General features: G+C 46.3%; 1 protein-coding gene across 3 annotated transcripts in view; it reads right to left on the bottom strand.

Annotated features, from left to right (window-relative positions):
* Positions 1–5,180: 5,180 nt before the first annotated feature.
* ARHGEF28 (Rho guanine nucleotide exchange factor 28) overlaps positions 5,181–21,407 on the bottom strand; it is a 289,007-nt gene continuing 272,780 nt past the window's right edge. For all 3 annotated transcript variants that reach the window (XM_035713570.2, XM_049103925.1, XM_049103933.1), the window contains one exon: positions 5,181–6,377. In XM_035713570.2, the coding sequence (XP_035569463.2) occupies positions 6,214–6,377 (164 nt within the window). In that variant the 3' untranslated portion in view covers positions 5,181–6,213. The remainder of the gene's footprint in view (positions 6,378–21,407) is intronic.

Below are 21,407 nucleotides of genomic sequence, written 5' to 3'. Positions count from 1 at the left end.
CTAACTAGGTAGTATCTACTGAAAGGAGCAGGGAAAGTATAACCATATTTTCTCAGCAAATTCATTCTCTGTTCTCCTGCAGTCTGTTCGGGACTCTGGGCTGCTGGCCGTACCCAAGACGTCTGACATTAAGGCCACCAGGGTCCAGTCAGCGGCCACCGTGGGCCTCACAGCCAGGACGCTTATCAAGCCCCTGAACCACGGCCCTCCTTCACGCTCCTTACCCAAAGCCACATCCCACGACCACCCTGAAGGGCCTGCTCTGAGCCCGCGAACCAGAGGCGAGCAAGCGGACTGCAAGTGGGATCAGGGTTCTCGCTCAGGTCCCGTCGCCTCTGACCTTAGATTTTGCAAACCCTCCTCCTGCTCGTCTCCCGTCCCTCCCTTCGAGGGTGCAGCTCTTGCTCCCCAGGGCAGGGTCCCCGGCTTTGACCCCGAGCGCCCTCCCGGCAGGAAACTGGCCTATGTAGCAGTGAGACCAGCGCAGGCTCAGGCCTCTGCTCTCGGGCTGCAGCGCCCACCTGCCGCCCACACCCGCATCCTGATTCACTTTTACACAACACACCTGCACAGCTTCACCCTTGTCCTTGCCCCCATTTCACACCTGAGCAAACTGAGCTCAGCAGCAAAGGCTGCAGAATTATACACGTGGTGATTGCGCTCACGCGGGACAGCAGGAGCTGCTCCTCGGGGCTCTGTGGGGTTCACCCGGGGACCTGGGGCAGGGGGTCCCCGACGGCAGGAGCAGGTGCTCCTCGGGGCTCCGTGGGGTTCACCCGGGGACCTGGGGCAGGGGGTCCCCGACGGCAGGAGCAGGTGTTCCTCGGGGCTCCGTGGGGTTCACCCGGGGACCTGGTAGGCTCTGCCGGCTGAACCCACGCCTGCTCACGGCCCCTCCGTCCGCCTCTGCCACACCGGGCAGAGGGACTCCATGCACCGGGGGCCCCAGGCCGGCGACGAGGACCCTGACTCCCCTCTTCCCGCGGACAAGGACGACCCCACGGCCACAGGGGCAGCGACTCCCTCGGGGAGCACCTGAAGCAGCGGAGCCGCGGGCGGGAGAACAACGCCGGGGCCCCGGGAGGACCCCAAGGTGCGGGCGCGGAGACGGGTCCCGGGGCGCCCGGCTTGGAACTCCCGCAGGGTCGAAGGGGGAGGGGGTCGCCTGGGGCGCACGCGGACTCGCGCTCGCACACTCATTGGCTCACCTTGCAGCGGGGGCGGGGCCTGCGGGGCGGAGATCGAGGGGGCGGGGCCTGGGGGCGGGGCCTGCGGGGCAGAGCCCGAGGGGTGGGGCCTGCGGGGGTGGGGCGAGGGGCGAGGCCTATGGGGAGGGCCTGGGGGTGCGGCCTGCGGGGCGGGGCGGGGCCTGTGGGGCGGGGCGGGGCCTGCGGGGCGGGGCGGGGCCTGCGGGGCGGGGCGGGGCCTGCGGGGCGGGGCGGGGCCGGGGCCTGGCCAGGTGCTTCCAGGGATGCAGGTGCAGCGGGCTGTGTCCTGAAGCCCCGCCCTCCATTTCGTCCTCCCGCAGGCTTCAGCGTCCAGGCGGGGGCCTAAGCCTGGGCCGCCCCTCTCCTGCTCCACCGGCACCCGGAGCTCCGATAGACTGGCGTTGGCACAGCTGCGCCCAGGGCGCACCGTCGACCAGCCCGGTCTGGAGGCCGGGGCCACTTGCCCCCGGGGCCCAGGGGACTGTAACAGTCAGAGAGAAGTTCTCGGCGGGCTGCCCCAACCCCGGGGCCATGCACACACACCTCGGGCTGAAACCCAGCAGCCCTTAGAAAGGGCCCCGTTTGCTCGCCCCTCAGGCCTAAGGGCCAGGCCTCGGTGTGGCGCATAGGTAGGGCCTGCAGAGGTGGGCTCAGGGAATTCAGGCCGGGCAATGCCATCTTTGCAACTGCCCGCTGCCTCCCTGCAGCTCGCAGGTCCCTCTCAGAAAGGGGCTTAGACACCATCTGGAACTCTTGAGTGTCCCAACTGCCACCCTTGGGCACCTCCAGGTCACCTGGTCTGGTGGCCCACAGGACTGCACCTGCCCCGCAGGGTTGTGGATATCTGCATCCTTCAAAAGCTGGTGTCTCAGGGTCTGGCTTCCAGTCAGCCTCAATCCAGATGCTGAGATCCCTGCTTAGGGGCACTGTAAGGTCTGTGCGCCCTCAGCCACGCTGCAGACTGGAAGAGGGGGCTGTTTCATCTAATTCAAGGAAATCAACTCAGTCCGGCAAAATGGACTTACACAAAACGAGGAAACAGAAGAACATGTTCCAAATAAAAGAACAAGATGAAACCTCAGGGAAGGAAAAAGAAAACTTGATTAAATGGAGATAAGAAAACAAAGCAGGGCAGCCCGGGTGGCTCAGCAGTTTAGCGTTGCCTTCGGCCCAGGGTGTGATCCCGGGGTCCCGGGATCGAGTCCCACGTCAGGCTCCCTGCATGGAGCCTGCTTCTCCCTCTGCCTGGGTCTCTGCCTCTCTCTCTCTCGCTCTCTATGTATCTCATGAATAAGTAAATAAAATCTTAAAAAAAAAAAGAAAAGGAAAAGAAAACAAAGCAGAAGAGCCAGTGTCTTTCCCCTCCCTTCCCTCTACTTAACTCTGCTTTGACTCATGAACGTCATCAGTTTATCCCACCGAAGCACCCTGACACATTCTTCTGGACCCTTCTGGGTACCCTTTCCTCTTGGTTTCTTGTGGCTTGGGATCCAGTAGGCAACATCCACTTGGGCAGAACCCAGTTGCTTCTATGGTAGAGGGGGGAGTGGAAGGGTGGGGGGTGACGGGGCAGCCTAGTCCTCCTTAACCTGGCTCTTCAAGGAACCCCATCAGTCAGCAAGGTGAGAGGCAAAAGCTTCCGTGTTTCCTCACAACTTGCACAAGAGTGCTTGAAAGAGCTGAAGGTAAGTGGATGTTCTCAGTGGACACCTTAGCCCAGAGGGGAGGAACTTGCTCTGCAGAACCTCCAAATGCATGCTCCGGTGTCCCTGGACTTTTGCTTGGGTTGCCCTCCTTGCTCCCGCTTCCTTTCCCGTCTCTAACTTGTTATTTATGCATCAAGCCTCAGGCACCTTCTACTCTGGGACAACTCCCTCCGCGGCACGTACTCCTGGAGCCCAGCATCTTCCCATGAGCTCCCACGGTACCATGTCCTTCACCACACCTGTTCCTGTGTTTGGCTTCTCCAACAACCTGCAGGCTGATTCATCTTTGTTTTGCTCCTAGCAAACAATAAAATGGTTTGGCCTTTAGCAGACCGTCCACTGGCTACTGAATAAATGTGCCGAATGAAGCTTGTAGAGATGCAAGTAAGTCGAACGCTGACCTTAGGAGACCTTAGTCCAGCCTTATAATTAGCCCCCTCCAGGCATTCGGCTTCTCTACTCGTGCTCTCAGGCTGTGCAGCCACGATCCGCCTGAGGATTGGCACCGGGCTGAGCAATTATTAAATGATTATTTAATGATTTAATAGTAGCTAGCATATACTGACAGCTATTCCCCAGGCTGTGTTCTAAGCACACTCGTGTGTGCAGCATTCGTGTCTCACAGTTCTGTAAGGTAATCGTCCCTCTTCCGTGGGTGAGGACTCGGAGGCCTAGGGAGGTGACGCGACACCCCGGGGACAACAGCGAGGGAGGACCTGACTCCAAAGCCCACACTCCCTGCTGCTGTGCCTCTCTCTCTCTCTCTCTCTGTCTCTTGGGGAAAGACAGAGATGTTGACTAACCACTCAGGCTGATCCTGAGCTTGAAAGGCCGCCTGAGGTCACGGGAAGGAATCTGTCCTCCTCCTTACTCCTTTACCCGCCATCCCAGGACTTCACTGCACTCCCCTTTCGGCTTAGCGTGGCTCCAGCCGCCCGGGGCGCCCGCTCTCCCTCTGCAGCGGGGCTTCGGCCCCTTCCCACTGAGCAGGGCCCCACAAGTGGCTGGAGGGGGTTGCAAGGCTCCGGCGACGGGACATCCTGATGGCTGATGGCGCGTCCCAGGGCTGGACTGCGAGTGGGGCGGCCGTGAGCGCACGCAGCCCGCGGAGGACAGAGCAACGGCGTGGCTGTCCTTCCCACAACCGATCTCCAAAGGGATGAATGTTTCCTCTAAGCTCTTCAGTTGGCAAGAAAAGTAAATCCTTTCCAGGAAACTTATTTACGACGCTGGAAAATAGGGTGGTCTTCTCCCGGGACTGGGGAGTTTGTGTTGGAACCACAGGGCGACCTCCACTGCGACCGGAGCCCTGTGTGGTGAGGACACAGTGCAAAGGGAGACGTCCTCAAGGAGCCTTTTCAACTTCTCTTCAGCTGCAAAGTCATAATCTTAAATAAGACAGTTACCAAGAGGAACCCATGATGCAGATAGCTCAAGAGATGCTCCTGCTTCCCCATGGTAGCTGCACCAAGACTCAAAGTCTGCAGGCCTGGAAATCAACTGAGCACATGAGTTTTTAAAGAACTGTGTGGGGATTCTGAACCTCTATTTGTGTCATCACGTACAGATATTTCCACATCCAATGCCGGGGGAAAGGGAGGATATTTATAGTTATATAAATATAGTTATAGTTATCCTATCCTATAACTTATAGTTATTCTATAACTATAGGATTTAGACTGAAATATCGGTGTGTTCCTTACTCAAGGGATATAGGATTCTGGACAAGGCTTTGTTGGAAAGAGAGCGGGAAGACAGGTCTTTTTCTTTAGATGCCTTTAGGAATGGAAGATACATCTCATAATTCAGGAGTTCAGCTTGGAGGTGAAGTGATTGACTAAAATTTTAATAAGCTATACCCATTCTTGAAGATTAGACTCTTAATTTGTTATTATGATTGTGACCAAGATGGCCGGAGGCAGCAAGAGTCAGAGTACTCCCAACAAAGGCTCTTTTTTTCTCCCCCAAAGGCTCTTTCTTAAACTAAGATTTGACTTGCCAACAGGAAAATATAAATGCCAACAGGTATTCAACTGGACAGAAGACAACGGAATCTGGGTGAAATTTTTTCCCTTCCTATCACAGCTCCCTCCTGGTGAGTGCTGCAATTCCGGGTGAATTTAGTCCTCCTTGATTTTCACTTTCAGTAAGGGGAGAGAGTGTTCGCATGTGAAATGTCTATTTCCCTATGGTCTTACACAATGTTAAAGTGTTCAAATAGCGAGGTGAAAGATATTTTTTTGACTCGGAGCAAAACATACAAATATTTCTGAAGAACAAACTGAAAACATTTCCTGGTTTATTTTCTTACAGCGAGACCCATATTGCTCTGAAGGCCAGATGTGCTAGTTTTCCCTTGTGAAACAGCACATACAGTCAGCAGGCTTCACCCAGAAAGCAGTTTGGATTTTGTCCTTTAAGAACCGCAGGGCAGGGATCCTTCTGGGGAGTGGTAGTTGTCCTTTCTCTCCACTGTGGGAGGGAAGCTGGGCACTACTGAAGCTTCACTATTTACATCAAAATGGTCTGCCTGGGGCTGTGTTGAAGGATGTTGCTCAACTGTGGCTTGAAGACCAACCAGCATTAGATTAGGACCAAGAAATTGAGCACGTGGCCCAGGTCCTAAGAGTCCAGATTATGTCCACAGCAGAGTAGTTGCCCAGTTGGAACTGGTAGGTGCCCAGACAGGACATGTTGGCCGCATGGGGACTACAACAGATCACCACCAGGAGAGGACCCCTTTCACTTCCCCAAGAGAACTTAGCACGTTAAAACAAAACAAAACAAAACAAAAATCAAACAAAAAAAACCACCCAGCCAAGAAAAGGCCTTTCCCACATGCTCCTCTGCCTTTTAGGGCCTTGAGGCCATTCCCCCTAATCAGCTGCTGTGTTGGGAAAGCTTGCCCATCATGAATATCACTCTTTCCAACCAGATTGCTTCTTCTAGATCTTTAAAAACAAAAAAACACATTTCCAAAACCAGGTGATCCAGTAAAAAATGCAATATGGGATTTTACTCTAGAGTCATAACAACTCTGAAAATATTTCTGCTTATTCAAGTTAATTTCTCCACCAGAAATCTGAAATTAGGTGTGATAAGTTAATGATTATACAAACAAGAACTGCTTTCAATAATTTAATTGGACTCATGCCCAAAGAATGTACTTGCATGAAATATTAAATATTACTTGTAAAGCAATTTGGACACAGTCACACAAACATCAGGAAAAGAAAAAAATAATTCTCCACAAAATGCCAGTGTTTTGTTTTGTCTGGAAAAAAAAATTGACCACACAATTAGAGGTAAACGATATTTTCTTCAGCCGCGTCTCTGGTCTCTGCATCTTGTCCGGTCCGCGTCTGTAGGTTGTGCGCTGCTTCTGCCGCCCCCGTCTGCAGCCGGGAGCTGCGTGCACTGGGCTCCGGGGAGGCCGAGGGCCCCGGGTGAGGGGTGCGCAGGCCTGCAACAGATAGACGCATAGGTCAGAGGGGCAGCGCGAGGCCCACACACGGGATGCTAGGCCCTGGGCCGTGGGGTCTGGCACACGGGGGGCCATGGGCTCCCAGGGGAGCGACAGCCTGCAGTGGCGGCAAGGGACCCAACGACTGCAGCACCGACGTGCTCGCTGGCACCCAGGCCTCCTCTAGCTAAGAGCCTTGCAAGTAAGTGCAGGGCAGGCTCAAGTGGCCGGACACCTGTCTCCGTCCGCAGGCAGAAGCCGTGCCAGCGCCGAAGGGGTGCCCCCTGCCCACAGGCCAAGGTCTGCCTCCGTGAGGGGGCCGGGTGCACCTGCACGGCACCTGGCCCCGGGTTCCCGGGGCCCCCTGACCACCCCCCGACCTGCCTCTAGATGCCCATGGGCCAGCGGCCTGGGCTGCAGGCCTTGGCAGGTGGCTGGGCCTCAGCTGTCGGGGCACCCGCTTGCCCAGGGCAGGGGAGGGGACAGGGCTGGCGCCCTGGAGGAGGGAGGCCGCGGCCACAAGCTCCTGCCTCCGGCCCAGGACTCCGGGCACCCTCGCCCGCCGCTCGCCTGCAGCACATGCCCTGTGGCCTCCACGGACACGCGAAACCGGCAGCGCCATGTGACCAGCGATGCTGGCTACCTGGGCCCTCCTGACCCGGAGGCTCGGCTGTGAGGCTGGAGAGCAGCACCCCACACGGCTGTCCCCGGGGCCCGCAGACACCAGTTACCGCAGGAGCTGGAGCCAGCAGGGGAGGTGGCCCGGGACGAGGGGAGCCTGGACCCACAGCTCTGTGCTAACCCAGGCCTCCCTGACTCCAGATGCCAGTGGGACGTCGGAAAATCCATCTACGTTTGGGTGACTTGATTTTACTGAACCCCGATTCCAAATCCTGTCCCTCAGATTCTGGGAAGCCACTAACTACTGCTATTTTCACGACTGAGGATGCCTCTACTCCCCTCGTGCCCAGAACTGGGCCCGAGAACTGTGGGTCTTTACTGACATCACTCTTTAAGCCTCAAAATGTTGCAACTCACATTTTACAGTTTGGGGAATGGAGGCTCAGGCCACTTCAAGCCCTCCCCCAACATCGTGCAAGCTAGATCTGAACTCAGGAGCATTGCCACTTGCTCATGGGATCAAGATTCTCACGATTCTCATTCTCACGGTGATGGAAATGGTTTGACCATCTTTCCTAAATGAATAGAGACCTTGAATGTCTAGTGCTTCTCCTCGCTAAGTACCACATTTTGAAGAGTCACTTAGCAAAAACGAAATTCAGAAAAAGACATAGCAAGCTCCTAAAAACACACACAATTATTATCAAAATTACAAAGCTCCCTCATTTTATCAGGCAAACACAAACCACCCCCCGGCACCCCCTTGTCTACGAGGGCAGCACACAGCAGTCCACAAGGCCCTCCACTATCGTAGCACATCTGGAGACGAAGAGTGCCTGTTTGTGGTCACAACACACATTCATGCTTCCAACTCCTGTCCCCAGCCATTGAATGAATAAAGCCATTTAACCTCTAAGAAACCAATATTCCCAGTTTCACTACTCATGTTTAGTATCACACAACCTGAAACACACGCACAGCTCCAAGCCTCCGTCTGGTGGAGGGGGCCGGCCGGAGCCACCACAGTGCTGCCTCGTGGCCAACAGAGCGTCCAGCCACATGACACGAAATACCACACGGAGAACGAACAACTATCCACTGAATGAGGTGGCTGAGGGGCGACTGGTGACAAACGTGACAATACCAGGCCCGATGAAGCCCTTAATCCACGTAAGTCTCCTTCCTCTGGGGCGTGAAACATGGAGCAGAAACCCCGAGACACCGGGGAGTCTGGATCTGGCGAGTCCTCCTACTGGTTTCAAGGAAGGCATCCTCAAAACGAGCCGAAGGACCACATATAGATCAGGATTCTTTTATCTTAAGTTAAACTGTAGGCTCTGGTTCAGGAAGAAAGAGACCCAAGAATAAACGGGGGGAGGTGTAGTTGGTAATCGTGCGTGTGTGTGTGTGTGTGTGTGTGTGTGAAGGGGTGCAGACGTTTACTGAGAACTTCTTGAGATAAGAAGAAAAACACAGAAGAAGAAGATCTCTCGGTGAGAAGCCGCTTCCTTGGCCCTCAAGTGACGGACTCGCGTTGTTCTCCCAGATGGGTGACTAGAGGTTGTCGGGGTATGTATGCCTGAGGGGAGCTCGGTCTCCTCCTCCGTGTTCTTCCTTGGTTTCCACCCTAACTCTTTAGGGAAGGTCAGACAACCTTCTTTGAAATTAGAAACGCTTCCACGATTTCTGATTTTGTTATTCCATTTCAACCCTGAAAGAACCCCAGCACAGCAACTGTATACTTTCTCAAGGTCAGCCACCTTTTTCCACACTTCTTACCCTAGAGAATATGATCATCATATGGAACTCTAAACTGGAAAAACATTTGTTAAAACAAAACCTCACTGATTCAAAAAGCAGAATTCTTGAGTAACAAAAAATCATCCAATATTGTGATCAAAATCCCTATAAATTGCTGGACATAAAAATACCTCAATTTTAAATAAGCAAAGATATATGAATTTAACAGAAACAGAATTTAGTCAACCATAAAGCAAATGCTATTATAAGGAAACAAAACTACAAACTGGAAGGAAACTTTCAATCTAGTGTCTCAATAGAACTTTTCCTTTTACTTAACCTAAAAGATATAATGTGATCTTTACCATACTTCTGGAAACTAAACACAAGGAACATTATTAAGCTTAAAATAAAGACAAATAGGCTAAAATACATAGAAAACCCAAGGCCTTGCTAAACCAAGTGGAGAAATAAAATCTTGGTGCAGGATTTCTTCTACTGAACCGAACTTTCTTCCACACCCTACAACTTCATCCTTAAGAAGAAATCTCCTTAGACCCACCGTCCACTAATGAAGTTTTTCAGAATTCTAAGTACCCACATTTTGGCTGGTACTATTCTCTTTCTCCCATGAGTAGGGCTAGAAAGCATCCATTCTACCAAGGACATGCCCTGCACCACACACCGATAATCCACAGACCAGCTGGTGTCCTGAATCTCCCTATTCTTAGCCTTTAGTTGCAACCTGTTGGTTGACATTTGCATTCACCACTTTCATCATTTGCTCACCTCGTATTGCCATTTTAGACTATCAGGGAAGAGAATCTGAGGTGTGGGATGGCTTGTCCTGAGAAATGGACACTAGCAAGATGCAAAATCAGCCTTCCCGCCATTGGCTCTCCACCATTAGTATTTTGAGCCAACCAAACTGGATTAAGACCAGCCTATAAACTCGAGGTGTACAGTGCAACCACGTGCCATATTGAAAGTGGATGAAGGGCCCCCTACGCTGACGGCTGAATGCAACCTGTGAACGACAAGGTAACCTCGGGCAAGTCATCTCTCCTCTTTGGGCTTCAATTCACCAAGGAGTTTTGAAGTCACCATTCCAGCCTCTTGAACTCCTCTACCAAAGGAGAATTTATACATTTGTGTTTTGGGTTATGATTCACCAAATAATCTGAGGGAACAACAAATGAATGTGTTTCATTATCTTTTTTTAAAATTTTTTAAAGATTTACTTATTTATTTATGATAAACATAGAGAGAGAGAGAGAGAGAGAGAGAGGCAGAGACACAGGCAGAGGGAGAAGCAGGCTCCATGCCGGGAGCCCGACGTGGGACTCGATCCTGGGACTCCAGGATCACACCCTGGGCCAAAGGCAGGCGCTAAACCACTGAGCCACCCAGGGATCCCCCAATGAATGTGGTTTAACTCTTTATGTTCAAGAAATACAAATTTATCACCTTAGGTCCCATATAATGTTTTTAAGGTAATTTCCAGACATGGGTTCCGCCCCCTACCTTCATTCCTCTAGCACCACCTAACTGCCGGAGCCCACAGAGTCCTCAGGGGACAGTCTTCGGAAAGCTACCTAACGAGAAGGTAATGCCCGCAGTCAAACCCAGCGCATGACCTGCCCGTCAATGAACAGCAAGCTGAAGGAAACAGCGAGTTGCTTCCTAAGTTGTCATGAAGAAAAAGTTTGTGACAAGTCGGAAAGGGCTGTCCGTCATTTTAACATCAGCAATACTTGCCTTTCCTGGATTTTCTGGATGGAAACACATTCTCAATCATGGTATTTTTTAAGCCATATTTAAACTTAAAAGCACCAGTATAACTTTCATCATAAATATCAACGGTGGAGGTCCAGAACTTAACTCAACAGTATGGCCCCTGGCCAGGCACCAGCAGCCCAGTGCTGCAAAAAAGCACACTGAGTCTACTGTTTAGATTGTTGATGATGCCCTGCTCAGTCCTCTGCGTCTCATCCCATTCCAGTCTCCCAAATAAAACTCACAAAACAGAGCTCTGAGTCTCTGGGTCTTGGCTCTGTTCTTGTTTACTTTAACGAAGTGTTCTGACTTGTGCTCCTTATTACTATATCCCCAGTGCATGTTCCGAAGATCAAAATTCACACTTCCCTAGAATAAACTCCACCTCAAAAATTTTTTGACTAATGTTCCAAGTCTGCAAAATAAGTTGTATTCCCTATTTAATGACTGATTCATGCTTATACTGTGAAACATTTAAAAAATCGTTTCCTGATGGCATCACTGGCAATCACTGTTTTTTCTCAGGAGCATTAATGCACAGCATTTTTCTTCTAATGGAAAACACTTCTTGTAGGGAGCTTGAGGTATCTTCAGAGCAAAGGAAAAATGGTCTGTGTCACTAATTCTGCTCGACTCCATTTTCCTCCGTGAGCCACAAAGAGGTCGTGAGCCTCTGGCATGAAAATGAACCTAGATTTGGTGTCTGAGACCAATGATCTCAACTACTGTTATGATTCCATTGCGACCCCTCATGTACCAATACTGCTCCTGCTCCCTGCCCTGGAGGGAGTGTGTGTGCACATGTGGTGTGCTTGCAGAAATTTGTAACCTATAAAAGCAAACTTTTATAATTTTTCAAATTGTGACTGTTGTAGCCGGACTTTTTTTTCTTATCGGAGATTAATACATTTGGAATCGAATGTGAGTTAAATAGGTAACACTGACAAGAAAGCAGTTGAAGCAATCAATACAATGAAGATGAGATTATATTAACAGAAGACATGATACACCAAGCCTGTTATCTGATCTTGGATTTGCTCCCACTCTCTTTTTTCCCCATTAGGTACCAATGTTAAGGACTCATGACCTTAACGTTTAGCAAGCCCTATGGGAGGGTGGGGCAAGTGCTTCCACCTTCCCCCTCTTATTTAGGATGCATTTCAAAGTGTTTCTCTAAACAAGATACCAATAAGTGTTAAAGAGAAAAGAATACAAGTAAGTTGATGCAACTCTGGGTAAATCAAGTCTATTAAAAGATTCCTGAGAATGTTACAGGCTCCCCTGCATTATAAATCTCTGAGAGGGGAAAATGGTAAGTGGCATCCCCCAAACTCGGGGAGAGTTCTCTCACAGTGTGCTTGGCAGTGCTGTGTTCCATGTAACATACTTTGGGAAACGGTATACTAGAGAAAGATAAATATATTATAGATTAAGGAAGAGACGGTGAATGACCAAGATGCCAGAATAAGTCAGGGCAGGAAGTTGAAAATAAGTGAGGTTTTCCAAATTCAGAAACTCTTAACCCTGTATATAATGCCCTATGGTGGACCCAGGCAATAATCATCAGTGGCCACTAGAGTTATCAGGATGGGGAACCTTATAATGCATGGACCAAGGTGACAGCATCTGAACTCATGGGGCAATTATAATATCATAAAAAGGCAAACAGACATGGTAAGCCTATAAGACGCAAGAGGAAATGTACAGTATGTATAATGTAGGAGATACGCAACACCATGTTTTTCATGTCAGAGAAGTATCTAGTCAAATATCAAATACCTATTCCCAACTATCCAGTTTACAGGAAATACAGAAGTAGAATAATATGTTAAACAACACTATAGAAAAGCAATCAGCAAAATTCAGAATGTAGGACGTTTAAACACCCCCCCTCCCCCGCCCAGGGAGGAAAAATGTCATTTCAAAATATAAACAACTTAGTCTTTTCAAAAAAATTATGATTTTTTTAAAAGGGAGAAACTTTAGATTAAAAGAGACTTAAGAGATCTACAAACCAAATGCAACATATGAAATTATTTGGATCCTGATTCAAACAATCCAAAGGGGGAAAAAAAACTGAAGAGAAATTCAAGTGTGGAGAGTATGATTTTAAGTAAAAAATGTTACATTTTTTTTAGGTGTAATGATATTATGGTGATGTTTAAAGAAAAAAACAACATTCCTTGTCTTTTAAAGAAAGATACTAAAGCATTTTGAGATGAAATCATAGGATATCTTAGATTTGCTTTAGGATAACCCAATGTGAGAGGGAGAAAAGAGCACCAATGAACCAAGATTGGCTTGTCTCAGTTTTGGTCATCATTAAAGCTGAGAGTTCATTAAATCATTCTATTTTTGTATACATTTGAAATGTTCCATGATACATTTTTAAAAGTCCGTAGCCTTACATATATTTGGCCTATAAAATTATAAAGGGCTCTCTGTTATTCCAACATTGTAGCTTCTATACATCTGATAGAATTGGAATACTCTGGCAATAAATTAGAGTCTTCCTCTGGACGCAGAGTATGTTTAGATCAATTTTAATGCGACTGTATGACAAGTCGTTGGCAAATGTGTGTGTACAGGTTTATATCTATTTAGAAAGATTCATAGTTCATATGAATCTAATCCATAAAATAGATGAGGTTCATTTGGGTTTATAGCTACCCATAAAAAATGATACAGATTCAAGTGTGGCCCGTTGCTTTTGCCTAGAAAATCTTACATCTCCTAAGTGAACTGTAATTCAGAAAAGATCTTTTATACCCTGGGTGTATTTGTTGGTGGTAATGAATTGGTAAGTAGCTCATGGAATTTAGATTCCTCTCCTTTAGCCTTTTGAGTTTGCCTAGAACTAAAATGTGATATTTAAGAAATAGAAAATATTTAGTCAAATAATTTCAAAGTAAATTTCAGTTTTTAATAATATATATTGTCAAAGGAATTAGTGAATATGATTCAAAAATTTTATCTACTCAGGATGCCTGGGTGGCTCAGCACTTGAGCATCTGCCTTCGGCCCAGGTTGTGACCCGGGGGTCCTGGGATCTAGTTCCCCATCGGGCTCCCTGCATGGAGCCTGCTTCTCCCTCTGCCTGTGTCTCTTCCTCTTTCTGTGTCTCTCATGAATAAACAAACAAACAAATAAATAAATCGTTTTTTAAAATTAGAGATATGCTAGGTGAATTAAAAAAAAAATTAAGAGCATCTGGGTGCCTCACTTGGTTGAACCTCTGACTCATGGTTTCAATTCAGGTCATGATCTCAGGGTAGTGGGATCAAACCCCGAGCTGAACTCTGTGCTCAGCTGGGCATCTCCCTGAAGATTCTCTTCCTCTGCCCCTTCCCCTACTCACTCTTGCTCTCAAATAAAATAAATACTAAGAAAAAAAAAAAAAAAGAATCAACAGACTAGTAGAAAATCTCCCAGAAACTTATTTGTAATGGAAATCGAAAAAGCAGGAAAGTCAGAGGATCCAAGAGATCCAATATATAACCAGAAACAGGTCCAATAAGATAATAGAAAGCAGAAACAGATTTTTTTTTAAAGGGAAATTTCCCAGTATCGAAGGAAATATCTCTAGATTGAAAGATCCTAATGAATAATCAGTAAAAATGGCTTTCACGAAAGACCACACTAAGGCATATACTACAATTCATCCAGGAAGGGATAAAGAGAGAATTCTAAAGGCTCCCAAAATTGAGAACAGGTCACAGAAGTTTAGAAATAAGAATGGCACCCGACGTCTTGAGAGCAATCCGAGAAGAAGAATCAAATCCTTCAAAATTCTGTAGGAGAATAACTTTTGATCTAGAATTCTAAGCCTAGATATCTTACAAAAACCAAGTATGAATGTGGCAAAGATAAATTGAATGAAAAAGACATTTCAAATTAGTTAATTGGGAAAAATGTGCTTTCATGACCTCTTTGCTTAGGAAAGTTTGGGGATCCGCTCCACCAATTAAAGGAATAGATCACAGAAGATAAAGGGACTGAAGACAAAGGATCCGTCACAGGAGGGATAGGAAGGGTGACACTTGCATAGCTGGCCTGGGAACGGGGACCTACGAGAAACAGGAGGCCAGAGGACCCTGGAAGGGAAATTTCAAGGAAGGAAAATGAAGCTGATAGATACTGGACATGTCGCGTGTGTGCAAACTACTATTGGTCAATAACTGAGCGGCGTCGGAGCTTTGAAGGAAGACATAGTGGAAGGAAGGAAAAATGTAAGCAAATGAAAATGGCAGATGGTTAAAGATTCAGTAAGATAGAAGAGAATAGTCAAAACCAGTGTTATTTTAAGTAGCTTCTGCACATCAGGTTGATTTTTTTCCATCTTGAAAGAGCTCAGCTCTCACAAATGTCCTTTTCCAATCCTAAAGGATCCACATACGACTGTAAATGATTTCTCTGAAAACTATTTCTCAAAGTACAAAACATACTGAACCCATTTGGAAAGAATGAATGTGTCTCCATGAATAAGACTGAATGCTTGAAATTCCAAAATCTGCTGTTAGGAAAAACACCTTTATAAATAGTCAACTCACCAAAGAGATAACCTAAAAAGCAAATAAATGCAATGATACTAAATCTCACTAGTAATTAGAAAAGTACAAATTGAAAGCATGTGAGTTACCATTTCATACCCATGATATTGGCAAAATTTAAGAGACTAACAATACTGAGTTTTGGGAAAGTTCGGGGAAAACTGGAACTCTCATATATTGCTACTGAGAATTATGTAACTTTAGAGAGAAAACAGGAATACCCAGCAAAACCAAAGACATCTCTAGCACTATTAGGTGTTATCATGTGAATAAATTCTCATTCATTTGCACAAGGCGAATGCATAAAAGGATGTTTACTGAGAATCATTTGCAGGGGGAAAACATTGGAAATACCCTAACTGCTCATTAGTGGGGGAATGAACATGCTGGTGTTTATTCCTATATTGGAATAGCATACAGCAGTTTAAAATGAACTATTTGAGCTATGTGTATGAATATGCTCATTTAGTGAAAAAACTGGCTGCAGAAAGGCATACACATTATGTATTTACACAGAATATATATAAAAACAAAAAATATGTATTATTTATGCATACAGGCAGTGATAGCATAAAAACATACTATAGAAATGATATGCACCAGGGGCACCCGGGTGGCTCAGTGGTTGAGCATCTACCTTTGGCCCAGGGTGTGACCCTGGGGTCCTGGGATTGAGTCCTGCATCGGGCTCCCTGCATGGAGCCTGCTTCTCCCTCTGCCTGGGTCTCTGCCTCTCTCTGTGTGTCTCATGAATAATAAAATCTTAAAAAAAAAAAAAAAAGAAATGGTATGCACCAATTATAAGATATTGGTTAACTCTAAAAAGGAAAAAAAAGAAAAATGAGAGGGACGTTATATCTAACATTCTAAAAAAAAAAGGCAAAGATATCTGAGGCAAATATGGCAACGAGTTAACATTTGTTAAATGCACAATACACTTTTTCTATACGTTTCTGTTTGAAATTTTTCATGATTAAAACTTGTATAACAAAAAATGCATCAAAATACACAGCAACCAATTACAATATGTGGTTTTTATTCGGATTCTGAGTCAAAAAAAAAACAGACTAGAAAAAGTACACACACACACGAAACAATTTTGAACTTAAATACTGACTAGATATTGATATTATGGAATTCTTGCTAATTTCTCCCTTGGTGTGATAATAGTTTTAAAAGGAAGGCCTTATCTCTTAGAGAATTATACTGAGATATTCTAGATCAATAAATGTTCTCATACAAGTTCTAAGTACTGCTGCAAAATAAACCGGTGTGGTGGCGGTGAAGCTTCTAGAGGAAATGTGACTGGCCGTTCAGTTCCTCAGTTTCTCAAGTTGGAGAACGGTCACTAAGTGGTTGTCATACTCCTGCTTAATTATGTACATGTTTGAAATCGTCCACAATACAAACAGACCCAAAAAAGAAAAAGAAAAAGTCAAGATCAATTTTTTAATCAAAGTGAAGCTATTCAGATCCTGGAGTCCTTGTTAAGAAAAAGGAACAATTTTTTTAAGGCGTGGTGAATCAAATGGCAGGTAGGTCTCCAGCTCAGGGACACATCACCACATTCACAGCACTGAGGTCCCCTGACAGACAGAGACACCTCGGATTCCCGAGAACCGTGCTCATTAGGCTGATTTCTGGAAACTGTCTGCTTCATGAGCCTATTCACACCCAAAGAGTCATGCCTCTCATTTTGTGCGGGAAGAAGTGAATTCATTTTTCTGCTAGGTGAATAATGCAGGAACTCAACTTAGGAATTTTAATGCCATCAGCGAAGAGGGAGAGTTTGAATTTTAATGCCCCACTTACTTCTTACTGATGCAGGAGAGGGAAATCTGTTAGAGTTCTTAAGCATACAAGATCCAATGCCTTTGATCAAACAGAAGAAGGTAAGCAATTAAATACATCCAAGCTAGTTCTAACTACATCTTAATGATCATATAATTGGACTTCAAAAAATTGGTATCCAATTCTTTAAAGGTTGACAAATGAGTTTTTTTTTTTCTTGATCAACTACAAAATTACATGATGTCAAATGACTTACATGCCTTTTCTGTTCTGAGAAATTGGTATTTACAGTTTTCATAGCAACATAAAGTTTTTTTCTTTTTTAGAAATGAGAAACATTATTTTTGTAATTCTATTTGTTTGAAATGACGTTTGCCAAGAAACCAAACTCCAAAATATATTTTCCAACTGCAGCTTTGAGTTTATGCCACTCAAAGATGATTATAATTTTAAAAGTACAACATAATATATAGAAAAAAGTGTTTTGTTCAGTGCAGATTTTCACACCCTTGGCATTCTTTTCACATTTGTTTGTTATCAGAGTCAAGATAACTATAGTACATTTCTGGAAATTAAACTTAAATATTTTTAGAAATTGTACAGTTAGAGAGGAAGGCAGTTTGCGGAACAGAGACAAAAATAAGGATATTACCAAAACAGCAATCAAAAGAAAACATACATACAACAGGATTAACTGCTCTATTCCTTGGAGCCATCCTTTCCCTCTAAAGGAGATTATTTTTAAATTGTCTTACGGATACTAATGTCACGTGAAGCTACTCTAGCTGTTATATTTGCGCTCGTTGACATGTGACCTGTGACCAACACCAGAGCCTAAAGAAAGCTAATTTCCTTCGTTATCCAGCAGGTGACACGAATGCCCCCAAGGTTGCACTACACCCTCCTCCTCCTGGACAGAACTCTCTTCTCCAAACAACTCTTCTCAACAAGGAGCCACAGCTTTGCCACATAATCTAAGTGCTCTTTAGTGGAATCAGCCACCAAGAACAAGGATCATGGAGAGGAGCCTCGGCTCTTCCCTTGGTGACCAGCAGCCCTCGTTCCTGACGGACGTCGGGGGGCCACTGAGCACGCCGTCCCACAGTCAACCACCAGAGCTGGAAGGTGCCGGTGCAGAGAACTGTTATAAAGGCAAGACCCCCCGCTCAATGGCTCATGAGTACCGGCCACAGGTGAGCCCACTTCACAGATGCTCCAGAGAGCGAGCTTCCCTGCGCGGCGGCCAGGACAGCTTCAGACAGGACACACCTTCCCCGAGCCTGGAGGGGTGGCAAGGATGTCGACAGAGGTGGCCTCGCGGGGAGGTACTCAGGTGGAATTTGCAACCCTTGCAAAGGGGAGAAGATGCTAGATGCGTAAGAAAGGAGAGTTGTCACGTTTGGCTGAACTAGGAGTTTGTGCAAGTGAGTCCGGGCAGGGTTGGGGAGTGTGCTGAAAAAGTAGCCTCTGGAGGGTCTGGAAGGGAAACGTGAAGAGTTCTTGAGGAGCACGCCTGGCAACTACGGTGATGAGTTGAATGGTGGCCCATCAGTCTACACCCTTGGCTTTACACACCCCCTGCCCATCCCACCACCCTGCAACCAGAAGTAGCTCCCAGAGCAGAGGGCAGGGGAACTGTATTCCCATTTGCCCACCTGGACTGGAGCACGTTGAAGTCAATCGAGTTTCCATTCCTTTGATGGACATTCATTTTTTTTTTTGTCAATTAGTAGAGACGGTGTCAGAATGAAAACTGGTTTGAGGGGCGCCTGGGGGGCCCAGCTGGTTCAGCTCAGGTCGTGATCTTAAGAGTCCCAGGATCGAGCCCCACATGGGGCTCCCTGCTGGGGGGCGTCTGCTTCTCCTCCTCTTGCCTCTGCCCCTCCCTGCCATTCATGTCCTCTCTCTGTCTCTCATATAAATAAATTAAATTTTTTTTTAAAAGAATGGAAACTGTTTTGAGCTTCTTATCCATTTGTTCTTCACTAAACAGGCACTCAGTGCTTCGTGTGTGCTCTGCACTGGGCTGGACAGGAGGCGAAGTAAGGTGAACAGGACCTAGACTCAGCACCCAGGAAGCGTATAGGCAGTAGTTTTTGAAATACACTTTCACTTTGAAAACTCTGTTTCTTCAAAGCTAAACAAGTACCTATTCTAGAAATAATTCTACTCCTAGGTATTTATACAAGAGGAATGAAAACATAATTTACACACACACACACACACACACACACACACACACACACCTTGTAGAGGAATGTTCACAGCTGCTTTATTCACAGTAGCCCCAAATGAGAAATAAGCCAGGTGTCCATCAGCAGAAGAATGGGTCACTGGTAAATTCATCTGCAAGATTACTCGGTAATAAAAGGAGACCAATTACAGATTCATGCAATGCCATGGATGCATCTCAAAAACATGCTGAGTGAAAAACAACTGAATACAAGAAGGTACACGTGTCTGATTTCATTCCGTTCTAGAATATGCAAATTAACGTATGGTGATGGAAAGCAGAAAAGCAGTTGCTTCTGGGGGTGGGGATTGGTTAGAAAGGGGTAGAAGGGAGCTTTCTGGAGTGATGGAAATATTCTGTGCCTTGATATACATTTTACCAAACAGACTGAATAGAATTAATATCTGAGCACTTCGGTGTCTGGGAATTATAACCCCAGCAAAATAAACTACATAAAGCATCCAAGAGTCTAAAGGGAAAACCGGTGCAAAATATAGCAGAAAGCAACGAAAGGGTATACTGGACACAGGATTACACAAGAGAGAGTCCTAACCCAGACAAAGAGGCTCTGGAAAGGCATCCAGAAGTAAGCGACCCTGGAGCTAGGTCTTGAAAGATGAGTAAGAGTTAACCAGTTTGGAAGAAAATGGTAGAAGAGAAGATATTCCTGCCAGAGAAAGTAAATGTACAAAAGTGGGGTTGGGAGGGTGGCTGGACCACGGGGTGAGAAAGGATGGAGAAGGAGAGGCAGCTAAGAGGCTAAAAGGCCAGACCTGGCCTCCAGGCCCAAACTCATCACCTCCTGTGCTTCTTCAGGGAGGACCCCCTTGGAGCACGTGGTGCCTTTGAAAAGGCCCAAGGAAGTGAGCCCAGAAAATCGCTAAGACTGGACACAAACCCTTATCCACAGGCCCAAGTGCTGACCTGGGGGCTAAACAAAACTCTTAAATTCATGTTGGATTTGGTTTTCAAAAGACAACCACCCATGTGGTAAATCATGTGGGGATGTGTCATCTGGATTTCAACCACTCCCAAGGGAGAAAACTGTATTTGACGGGTGTGCTGCAGGCAATGGATTTATTTCAACATCCACTTACATCAGTGTTTGTTCTACTCTATTTAAAGGAAGAGTAGGCCTGCAAGATGCTGGGCTGGGGAGGAGGATGCTGTGCTTAGACACCAAGATTTGGGAAGCACCACTTTTGGATACACAAGAGCACAATAAAAGTTTTGAAAAAGCTGGGTAGTTGCAAAACCAGCATTTCCCCGATATTGTTATTATGAGAACGGTCTATCCTGTGACACCGAGTGACAGCCAGTAGAGCTGTGGAACGTACTTCGAGATGGGCCTTCTTGGGTAGAACCCAAATGAGCTGTAAGTCAAGCCACCAGAGCAACCACTTGGAAGTAGTCCAGGGGCTCAAGTCTTCACACGTACTTCCTAGCGATATAAAACTTTCCTCATGCAAGGTGAACAAGTGGAACTCTGTTGAGTGCCGCTGGAGTTCCAGCTATTTTGTGTCTTGTCTTACAGAATCCTCTTACCACCTCCAAAGCAGATACTACCAGAAGTCCAATATGTAAGGAAATAAACACAGCAAGTCAACTTAAATAATACTGGCTTAAAATTTCGTAGGTAATAAATGGCAGAGCTGGAATATGAACCGAGGCATGATTTCCAACCCTTCTATCTTCAACACCACGCCAGTCAACCATCTCCACTGTACAAATATTAATCAAGGCCATTCCTTTGTGCGTTCATGTGTGTAGTCATGCATTCAGATCCCTCACTTAAAAATGACGTGCTGATAAATTCATGTAAAGTTCATTACGCTGGAAAAGACAATTTTTAGTCTATTTTGGCTAAAACTTGGTTTAAGAGATGGGAGAAGGTGGATCCCTTATCTTCTTCTGACTTTTGAATAACAGGAGGATACCCTACCCTCCACTTTTATCTTAGGCACATAGCTGGTCTTGGTCATTCTGGCCAAAAATGGTATTGCCATGCAGGTTTCCACCCTAGTAGCTTTTCTGGGTCAGTACGGATTCAGTCATTGAATCAAGCCCCTCATGAAACATATTTTCTGTAATTTTCCTGAACTATAGAGTCTTCAAGTGGGCCAATGGACTCTCTAAAAAAACAAAAACAAATTCTGAAAATAATCATCTCTAAACAAAACAAAACAAAACCAAACCTAAAAATCATCACCAATAACCATCACCTTATAAACTTGTAGAAGTACTCTAAGTTTAAGAGAAGATGTATTTTACCTTTAAGCCCCCCCCCTTAATTTATAAAAATAAGGATTTCATTGTGTC

The sequence above is a fragment of the Canis lupus genome, chromosome 2 (genome assembly GCF_003254725.2).
Source record: "Canis lupus dingo isolate Sandy chromosome 2, ASM325472v2, whole genome shotgun sequence".
Lineage (NCBI taxonomy): Eukaryota > Metazoa > Chordata > Mammalia > Carnivora > Canidae > Canis > Canis lupus.
The sequence above is the reverse complement of the archived record's forward strand: the minus strand, read 5'-3'. Positions and strand labels throughout refer to the sequence as shown.